The following is a 10,064-nucleotide window of genomic DNA, read 5'->3' on the forward strand; positions in this document are numbered from 1 at the left end:
ATCATTTTTTCCAATTCCAATAATGTATTTAATATGGAAATTTTATAATATTAACAGAAACTGTAATGATATTGATTTATGATTTTTTTCACGATTTTTCATAAGGCTTAAAAATTACAAAGTACAAATAATTATAATAAATAATGTCGATAAAAATACATTATACAATGATTTCATAGAACTGACTGTCATGGCTGTTTTGTTAACATATATCGTTTTTTCAATACAATTAAAATTGTATTTATATGTAAATTAATTATAAATTGAATGATACTTATATTAGAATGTAAAATGTTTAATTTAAAAAAAGTTATTGAATATTAACATATTCATGTTTAATGATTACATGATCATGTATAGAAATATCTATACATGAAAAATATAAATATTTACAATGCAATGTAAAGTAAACTATTTCTTAATCAATTATATTAACATTTCATTTATATCGAGTAAATTGTAATAATATATAGAGAAAAAAAATCTTGGCTCATAATTTGTTGTAAAAATAGAGTCAAAGTACTTGTGCAATGTGTTTTTTTGTTTCATATTCACAAACTAGAATACACAAATATAGGATATGCATACTTACGTCATAGAACAGTCTTTCATAGTAGATGAATGTTAAAATTTGTATTTCATTTAGTATAAGAAATTACTTATAATATGCAATTTAAATTCATATATGCAAAATCACTATTTTTTTAAAAGTCACTTCCAATTATGTAGTAACTCTTTGGTAATCCAAAAGTATGCTTCAAGCATAAGTGATATGACACACTATATTAGCTTCTGATGGCAAAATTCTTTTATCTTCTATGACAGTGATCCTTAAGAAAAATTCTAAATATATTGGAAGTTATCTTTTGTAGCAAGTAGAGGTAATTTTTCAATACTCTGTTTGTGATCAAAACTATGCAACCAGTCTGAACTGGGTTTTGCTTTTACACCGCAAAAGCTTAAATTGCAAAAATCAGCTGCATTTTGAAGAGCACCACGATGAAAAGGATTCCCTTGTTTAAAATGCGCGTAGCGTCCAGCATTCATACGCTCGTTTGTTGTCATTCCAAGTACCATGATCTAATGATAAATAATATAAAAATATATATTATTTTATGAAAAAAAGATAATAATCTGATAAATTTGTAATATAGTTGATCATGTAGAAATAAAATAGAAAAAGTAAACAAACCTGATAACACTGACACGCAAGCAGCGTGCCAACCCAAAAGAAATGAAGACATGTATTTGCTGCAACCCACATTACCCAAGCATCACAGGTAGCTGCAGCAACTAAATAATTATCAGCGCTATGCCCATTTGTTAAATTTGTCCAACATTCAAATTGCCAATACTGTACACTAGCGGATAAAACAACAATACAAAGACCTAATAATGATGCTAAAAATCCCAGAAAATACTTGTGGTTATGCGCACCTAAGTTTAAAAAAAAAAAAAAATTAAAAATTATAAGAATACAACTGTATTATTTAAAGATTAAATTATCTAAAATTAATGCAATCTCAAATTATACTGGTAATACATGTTATGGACTTAAACTATTTTATATGACTTACCAATGCAATTATTGATCCAAGGACAGTGATGATCAAAACGTGCTACGCATCGATCGCATGTAGAACAATGTTTAGACCTCATAGGTCTTCTAACCAAGCAACTGCTGCAAAATGATTGTGGTTCAAAACCACCAGACTCTGCTAACTCTATAATCGTCTGAAAATATAACAAAATTCTAGAATAATAAAATAATAATAAATTAATTTATAAATAATATTCTTATAATATAAAGACTATTACATTTAATTTATCTTCATGTGTAGCTGTAATTACACCTGGATCACCTCTCCAGGATTGTAAGAAACATATCCAAAGTGGAACAGATCCACTAACTAATAGTAACCATAAATACCAAGCAGCATGTATACCTAACCAAAATATCCATGTCACGTATATCCACATCTATAACAGATGTGTAATAATAAAAAATACTGATTAGAAATCTGATTAGAATCTGCTATGCAAATTATATGTTAAATAAAAAATTATATGTTAAATAAAAATTATATTTTTTAATAAGAATAATAATCACTACTTAAAAAAAGAAAAAAATTAAAACTATTGTAATAAGAGTTTAATCCAAGAATTTCTATTATATTTCTTTGTATGTTATCTAAAATGTCATGATAAGACATTTATTGTGTATATCATTTGTATAGAAGATGTTATCTGATGTTATCTGATATAGCTCAATCAGTTTTCAACACTTAAGATTTATAATATTATTTAACATTACGATTTTATGTAAGTGAATTATCTAATAATAATAATAATAATAGTTAATATCATATATTATTTTAAATATTCACCTTTGTAGCCAAATAAATTGACATTGGTATAATATGAAATAATCGTTCATCGAAGATAAAATGATTAGCTAAATATAATGCTATATGAAGAGTGACAAAGGCACCTAATTTTACTAGATAATGCAATCCACTTTGAAAAATCATTCCAATTACATAGAAAACTATAAATGGTGTACTGACCATACAATACCAGCGCATTCTCTGAAAGAAGAATTAAGATTTAAAAAATGAAATTGAATAAAAATAATTAAAGTAAATACCTTATCTCTACACCATGTTCTTGTTCTGCCCTGTTTTTCTCTGATTTCTTGACTAAGTTTATGTCCTAACCAGGCAGCACCAATATGACGACCTAACAATGTCATTGGTGTTTCATCTCTTATATTTGGTACATCCAAAGATGCTCCATGATGAACTAATGTTGATATTGCTGTACTATTTTCAGCTATAATAGCCCAATGCAAAGCAGTGTTACCATGTAAATTATCTGCGAGTGAATGAGATGCTCCTAAAGTCAGTAACAAACGTGTTGGATCTAAACTGTAAAAGAAAAAACTTCAAAGTAACCTATATAATATAATTATAAATAAAAATTCTTACAAATAAATATTTTGATTATTTTTTTACATTTACCTATTAACTTTATAGGCACTCCACATAAGGGGTGTCATTGCACTTCTGTCTGGCATATTTGGATTTACTCCTTTAGCAACTAGATAAGCAACAATAGAAGTGTGACCAAATTGTGCAGCTAAATGAATACATGAGAATCCTTCTGAATCTCTAAGAGTTGGATCTGCTCCTGCTCTCATTAATATCACAACTGTAGATAAATGGCCCTGTCTAGAATATAATATAATAATAAGTTTTAATTATTTTATTTGTTAAAATATTTGTTATAAAATATTCTACTATAAACTAGAAATTTAAATTTAGAATTAACCTTGTAGCCCAATGTAGTGGTGTGGAAGCTAGCTCACCACCAATTGCATCAACGATAGCTCCTTTTGCAATTAAATATTTTACAATGTCTTTTCGATTGTTTATTGCTGCCCAATGTAATAATGTTACAGTTTCTGAATCTGGTTGATTTACATCAGCACCAGCTTCTACTAATTCAGTCACACGATCCAAAGCTCCATACTAAAAAGAATAAATTATCCAGACAATAATATTTTTAAATAATTAAGTATAATATTTTTGAATTAACTGATTGTTTAAATGAATACCTGAGTTGCCCTAACAATATCAAATGAGCTACAATCCTGTGCTGGAGGTCTAACAGGTTCCTGATGATGATTACTTGGATCATCAGGTTCTCCACTGCCTTCGCTTTGACAGGCAGTTTGCATTTTTAATGCATACATATTGAATTTGTTATAATATCAACTTCAAAATCACGTCATAGATACAATAAAATTTGTGTATCCAAAAATAATTTTAAAAAATTTTAAAATTTCTTTATATTATAAAATGTAACTGAAATAATAATATATTAATTCTATTAAAATTTTTGTGAATTTTATTAATAATTCTTGTTAACAATTTTTACTTTATTTATTATTTTAATAGAAATTTTATATAATTAAAATAATATTGATATTAAACTTTAAATATTTCTAATTACTATATTAATTAATAATACATTTAATAATATTTATTATCAAAAAACAATTTTGCAGTACATTACTTTATATTGATATATTGATATTTTATATTGATATGATGTTATTAATATTTTTATAAACTGCGTTATAAATTTAAATTTTTAGAATTATATTTCAACTTGTAAAATTAAACCGAAAGTTGTCCAATGAGAAGTTGGTGAGATTATTTCGCAACAAATGTCCATCCGATAATTAATATTATTCAATTTGACAATAATCAATCTATCGTTTGTATTCACTAAGTATACCGCGTTGTAAATATGATATGTACTATAGAGTACATCGAGCACACTGACAATCGATTTAGTATTCAAGTTAGGAACTAATAAACGTTGCAATGTGTAATTCTCTCTCATTCTTGAAAAATTTTTGCAGAATATTATACTATGATAATCTTATTTCTTTCTTTTCATATATATATATATATATATATATTTACAGAACACAATTACTTTGAACGTTTCAAACAGAGATTGATATAGCCGCTAAACATCAAGATATAAAACAATTTCGCGATAAGATTATATTATTGTACAATTCGTAAAATTATCTTCTAATCATAAATATATCAGTAAAAACTATTTAATGATATCATATCTTACCTCTGAAACAATGACAACGCTGATAATAGATTTGCATAGTATACGGCATGCTACCCTTCAATACGTAGTAAGGGGTTAGATTTAAAGGACAAACAGTGAATGGGGGTGGGGCGCCGGTACATTGCATAGAATCCAGACAAGGGTTGACCTTTCTTTCGACTATAGAAAAAAGATTCCGCTGCAACTTGTTTTTTCTATGATCCAAGTCAACACTATTCTTATTCTTTCTTATTTGTTACACAATTTCATCGCTGTTATTATTTTTCTTTTGATGAAATTCTTATTAAATAAGTACACGTCACGTACTGCATCAATATACGATATTTTGCTCGCGTCACATGTACATTATGCTTTCTCAAGTTTCGCGAAGAGCTTCTTATTGACCAAACGGCTTCGTGAGCCGTCCGATCGGTATCCGATACTCATCGAACGAATGCAAAGTTATCAACGAGTCATCTGGCGGAGAAAGTAAATATGGTTGAATTTTCGAAGATCGAACGCCCTCTCGATTTTTTTAATAAAAAGGAAAAAAGAAAAAGAAAAGAAAACTTTTTAATATTTTAATGTTTTAAATGAATTTTCAAAGTTTTTAGGATTTATTTATGTATTTATATATTTATTTATAAAAAAGATAATAATATATTTATACAAAGAGAAAATTTTTCAACAAAATGATAGATTATTTGATTTGAATGTTGTTGATGTCATCAAATTCAAAATTTTGATTAATTAATAAAAGTTTTAAAATTAAGAGAAAATAAAAAATATAAATTATGAATAATTGAATTATTCTAAATTTTTTTACGTCTTAAATAATATATATAATTTATTTATAATATGAATTGTTTTTTTTTATTATAAATTTAAATATTATTTGTATTCAAATATAATATTTTATTGTCTATATAAAATAAATCAATTAAATAAATATTTTTAATTTAATTTCTGAAATTAAATATTTATAATTTTATATATCATAAATTTGCATATTATCTAAAATATTAAGTTTTAATTGGTTAAATTCAAACCAATTATCAATTGACTTACTAAATTCTTTGTTATACCAATTGAGTGTTAGTATTGCGAATCTAGTAAAATTAAAGTTTATGGAAATACGCAACACGCGAAATTTTTGTCTTTCTATACTCTATTTTCCCGCCGATTTTCTTTCTATGTTACAGTGATGTATTTTCTACGTATTATATTTCTGAAAATAGACTTTTAAATAGTAAAATTTTTATATCTGTATATAATATTTTAATTTTGGAATTTGTACATATTTAATATATGCTTTTGATTGCTTTGTTATTATCTATATTCATGTAATAAATTATTGTTAGGTTATAGTAATGTGTCATTGACAGATTTGTCGATCTTGTCAATTGATGTAATGTTGTAAGAAAAGTTTTATATATACGTATTTAGGTAAGATAGAGAATATATAATTTTATTCATTTATTTTTTATCTTTGATTGAGTATTGAATATTTTTTTATTTTATTCATGTTTCTTTTTTATAGAGATCATTGACATGAAAATGATGGACAATGATGGACAAGATGATTGTATTGAGGCAATTACTCCTATTAAGAAAAAAAAAATGAAACAAGGTATTTAATTTATAATATCTGTAATTATTATATAATTATTATATAAAATAATTTTAATAAATTAAAATATTAATGTATATATATATATATACGTAATTCTTTATAATTTTTATAATAATTGATGTTATATGTAATATTTTAATATGTAATTTGAAATTTTATTTCAGCACAATTGCCATTTCAAATGCAAAATCAGATACAGTCATCGAATATTGTTCAAAGTAAGAAAAGAAAATTAACATCACCTTCAATCGAGAATAATTCTCCGAAAGCAATGAAAATTTTTAAGAAAAGTTTGAGTATAGATATTGCAGGTAGTAAATCAAATAATACAGATATTGATACAGAAAATGAAAATGATATAGAAGAGATAGAAGTTGAAAATTTGAAAGAAAATTCAACATCTAATAAATTAAAAACTGAAAATAAATGTGAAACTCCAAAACAGAGTGGACAAAAAACATTAGAAAAATTAAAGTCAAGTCCTTTAACAAAGTTCCTTCAAAAGACTGATAAACAAAAAAATAGTTCAAAGGAAGAATCTCAAATTTCTTTACAAGAAGGAAAAGATGACTTATTTGAAAAAACGTCTGAAAAAAAATATATAAGTAATATAAGCGTATCAGAGACAAGAAATAATTTAACTAATAAAATAGAAGACTCACCATTTACTGTAAATAATTCTCCGAATCAGACTGATTCTGATATTGCTATTTTATCGTCCGATGAAGATAAAGATGAACAAACAAAATCAATTACTAATACAATAAAAGATGTAACTAGTATCTCAAAAAATATTAAGACTCCTAAAATGGATAAAATAAAGCAAAAAAAATTAACACCTAAACAAGAAGAAAAGAAATTATTAATTGCTAAAAGGAAAGAAGAAAGGCAAAAATCGAAAATGGTATTGCAACATTTATAATATACTACTATAGTGTATTATAATGTTAAATATTTTATTTTATTGATTTAATTCTTAACGAATCATTTCATTTATTTATTAGGAAAAAGAAAAGAAATTGGAGGAAGAACGAGAAAATCGAAGAAAAGAAAAAGAAGAGAAACGTAAAGAAAAAGAAGAAAGAGAAAAAGCTGAAAAAGAGCAGAAGATGATGGAAAAAAAAATGAAAGAACAAAAAAAACAAATGGAAATTGAGTATGAACATTTATAATTCTAACAATTATAATTTTAAAATTATAAATTTTTTTTCAGTAATATTTATTTTGTTATAGACAAAAGCAGAAGGAAAAACAAGCAAAAGAGGAAGAACGTAGAAAGAGAGAAGAAGCTAAGGAAGAGGAAAAAAGAAAAAAAGAAGAAGAAAAGTTAGAAGCAGAACGTAAGAAACAAAAAGCAGCTACAACTTTTGCCAGTTTTTTCGTCGCTAAGAAACAAGAGAAATGCATTGAAGATGAAAATACAACCGAAATAAAAAATTTCATGCCTTTTGAAATTAAGGCGGACATGAAAATAGCTCCAGTTTGTAGGAGAATCCTAGAAGAACAGGAGAAATTATTATTAGATGAAAAAACAAATAAAGGAAATACGGAAATATCAGATTTATATCTTAATGAAATTAAAGATAAAAAAATTGTTCCCCGTAAATCATTTAAAACTTGGCCACTTGAAACAAAAGATGATATAATTTTATTAGGTAAGCATTATTTTTTTTTTTTTTTTGACAATAATTAATCTGTTTACAATAAATTACTAATATTTTTTATTTTTAGACGAAGAAAACGAAGGTAGTTCGAACATCGTAAATCAAAATATCGTTGTAGAGAAACAACGACCTAAATTATTACAATTTTCTGAAAATTTGCGTCCACCTTATTGGGGTACATGGAGGAAACGCAGCAAAAATATTAATCCTCGAAGACCGTTTTCAAAAGATATGGTAAGTTTGAAATTAAGAGATTATATATTTATAAAATGATCCCATTAAATATAAGTTTATTTATTCTTAGTTTATATTACTAAGTCACATTAATCACAATAGTTAGTGATAATGATAAGTTAAAAAGGGATGATTAAATATCACAAAAATTGCAAAAAAATGATAGTTTTTCTCATTAATTATATAGAGAGAACTGATAAACATATTTCTAATATTATTTATATTATATTATTATACATCATTATAGATTCAATTGTAGAAAAATCAATTTTAATTTTAAGAAATACTTTAATGTGTAAAATAGTAAAACATTTTTAAATCTTTTTTTATTAAAAAGAATTTATATATACCAACTGATTTCTTTTACAATTTTATTAGGATTATATAGGGTATATTCAATAATTGACAAACAATTTATTGTATTTTTAACAATATTTATTGTCATTTTATAAAGTTTGTCACTTAATTCAGTTCAACATTTTAGAAGAAAGATTACCCAAGTAATCTTATTCGATCTCTTTTGTCGATATTAATATTATCATTATATTAATTAGGTAATTGTCTCGTCTTCAAATCAATTATTAAAAAAATATATTTACGTGTAAAATTTCTACATGGAAATTATTTTCCATCGATCGTTCAACGCGTCAAGAACGAAGTACAATTTCTCTACGCGATTAAATATCATCGTAAGAAAATAACGAGGTTGCTGATTCGGAAAATCTGGAAGGAAAGTTTTCTTCCGTCCCTTCCCATATCGTTTCGAAATCATCCTCATCGATTACGTTACACGAGAAAAAAATTGACTAAATCTCCGCTGGTAGAATTGAATTCATCTTCCCTCCACGCAGACCTCTACCTCCGTGAAATAGCGAATACGCGTTTTTCCTATGCACTTTGCGATGTTTGGCCAGATGATCGCTGCGCGCGAACCTTTTCGAGCACATCTCGCAGGGATAAGGTTTCACGCCCGAGTGGGATCGTCGATGCCTTGCCAATTCGTCGGATCGACTGAAGCGCCATCCGCATCCGGACCACGTGCACGCGAACGGTTTCTCGCCAGTGTGTCGACGTAAATGAGCCTTGAGGTGGGACGCTTTTGCGTAAACCTGCATTTCGTTAAATTGGATCAACGAAATTGAATGATTTCTGAGAAAGTTAGAATTCTCGTCGCTCAACAACATCTTAAACAATATAAATACCTTCACGCATCCTTGATAAGTACAAGGGAAGCATCGATCTTCCGCCGCGCTCGCCAAACTGCGATTAGTGTAATCGTGCGTCGCCAATGCCGCTGCAGCCGCAGACGAGATATCTCCTTCCACTCGATTGTTGTTGTAATCTTGAAACATTCGTCGAACGAATCAGGTAAAACGAACTCTCCTCTTAAATTTTTTTCTCGAAAAAATTTTAATTATCGATCGATAAATAACCGATTACCTCTCGTCTCCAACGTGTCGTCGAGCGCCCTCAAGTCGATTCCGAGCACCCATAACGGCTCCTCTCCTTGTTGAAACGTTTGTTGTTGGGGGCCGGGCAAAGGCAAGTGTAGAAAACCTTCGCAACCCGCTGTGCACAACGGCGTCCTCTCCGGAAGCCCCGAGTTCCAACCTTTGTCCAAACACCATTCCAATTCCGAATCCAACTCGCTCAGCTCGCTCAGCTCGCTAAGACATCCGTTGCCTGATACGAAAGAGGAAACGAATTATACACTCAAAATTCATCCATCTATCCATCCATTCGTTCCGTTCCGTTCCGTTCCGTTTCGTTTCGTTTCGAAAAATTTCCTCTTTACCTGACAAGGATGTCGAATTGTTGTCGGACCACTCGTTCCAAGACGATTGCCCCTTGGCCGGCCAACTGAGATCCGTGTAACAACCGATCGGATTCCCGATGCT

At 27.8% G+C, this 10,064-nt stretch overlaps 5 protein-coding genes across 6 annotated transcripts in view; 2 read left to right on the plus strand and 3 right to left on the minus strand.

Annotated features, from left to right (window-relative positions):
• Positions 1-10,064, minus strand: part of LOC102676375 — a 17,196-nt gene that overhangs the window by 6,007 nt on the left and 1,125 nt on the right. The window lies entirely within an intron of this gene.
• LOC102676228 (palmitoyltransferase Hip14) lies at positions 321-5,118 on the minus strand. 2 transcript variants are annotated; one of them, XM_031510538.1, is made up of 10 exons: positions 4,657-5,118; positions 3,617-3,866; positions 3,331-3,530; positions 3,021-3,230; positions 2,648-2,942; positions 2,388-2,588; positions 1,819-1,980; positions 1,578-1,734; positions 1,193-1,437; positions 321-1,080 (listed from the first exon to the last, which is right to left on the minus strand). In XM_031510538.1, the coding sequence occupies exons 2-10, from the start codon at positions 3,752-3,754 to the stop codon at positions 844-846; spliced, it is 1,845 nt and encodes a 614-aa protein (XP_031366398.1). In that variant the 5' UTR covers positions 3,755-3,866; positions 4,657-5,118; the 3' UTR covers positions 321-843. The 2 variants fall into 2 exon arrangements, with proteins under 2 accessions (XP_031366398.1, XP_006615878.1); XM_006615815.2 differs by having other exon boundaries at positions 2,648-2,927; positions 4,657-5,116.
• On the plus strand, positions 5,752-7,190 carry LOC116185646. Its single transcript, XM_031510537.1, has 3 exons — positions 5,752-6,081; positions 6,176-6,265; positions 6,433-7,190. Exons 2-3 carry the CDS (start codon positions 6,187-6,189, stop codon positions 7,188-7,190), a joined length of 837 nt encoding a protein of 278 aa, XP_031366397.1. The 5' UTR covers positions 5,752-6,081; positions 6,176-6,186.
• Positions 7,278-10,064, plus strand: part of LOC102677386 (chromatin assembly factor 1 subunit A-B) — a 15,826-nt gene continuing 13,039 nt past the window's right edge. Inside the window, exons 1-3 of the mRNA XM_031510547.1 lie at positions 7,278-7,424; positions 7,502-7,923; positions 8,000-8,166. Coding sequence (XP_031366407.1) covers positions 7,378-7,424; positions 7,502-7,923; positions 8,000-8,166 — 636 coding nt within the window. The 5' untranslated portion in view covers positions 7,278-7,377. The remainder of the gene's footprint in view (positions 7,425-7,501; positions 7,924-7,999; positions 8,167-10,064) is intronic.
• Positions 8,587-10,064, minus strand: part of LOC116185648 (Krueppel-like factor luna) — a 2,949-nt gene continuing 1,471 nt past the window's right edge. The window contains exons 3-6 of the mRNA XM_031510546.1: positions 9,962-10,064; positions 9,607-9,849; positions 9,369-9,508; positions 8,587-9,275 (exon numbers count right to left, since the gene is read on the minus strand). The exon at positions 9,962-10,064 is cut by the window's right edge and continues 10 nt beyond it. Coding sequence (XP_031366406.1) covers positions 8,973-9,275; positions 9,369-9,508; positions 9,607-9,849; positions 9,962-10,064 — 789 coding nt within the window. The 3' untranslated portion in view covers positions 8,587-8,972. The remainder of the gene's footprint in view (positions 9,276-9,368; positions 9,509-9,606; positions 9,850-9,961) is intronic.

This window comes from Apis dorsata, unplaced genomic scaffold (assembly GCF_000469605.1).
Source record: "Apis dorsata unplaced genomic scaffold, Apis dorsata 1.3 scaffold_236, whole genome shotgun sequence".
Taxonomy (NCBI): Eukaryota; Metazoa; Arthropoda; class Insecta; order Hymenoptera; family Apidae; genus Apis; species Apis dorsata.

Bases quoted from the DNA above. Each gene is read 5' to 3' on its own strand.
- LOC116185646 (XM_031510537.1), top strand. From the start codon at position 6,187: ATGAAAATGATGGACAATGATGGACAAGATGATTGTATTGAGGCAATT. The intron at 6,266-6,432 runs GTATTTAATTTA...ATTTTATTTCAG, and splicing joins GAAAAAAAAAATGAAACAAG to CACAATTGCCATTTCAAATG.
- LOC102676228 (XM_031510538.1), bottom strand. From the start codon at position 3,754: ATGTATGCATTAAAAATGCAAACTGCCTGTCAAAGCGAAGGCAGTGGA. The intron at 1,981-2,387 runs GTGAATATTTAA...CATCTGTTATAG, and splicing joins CAATTTATTTGGCTACAAAG to ATGTGGATATACGTGACATG. The intron at 1,081-1,192 runs GTTTGTTTACTT...ATTTATCATTAG, and splicing joins TTGCGTGTCAGTGTTATCAG to ATCATGGTACTTGGAATGAC.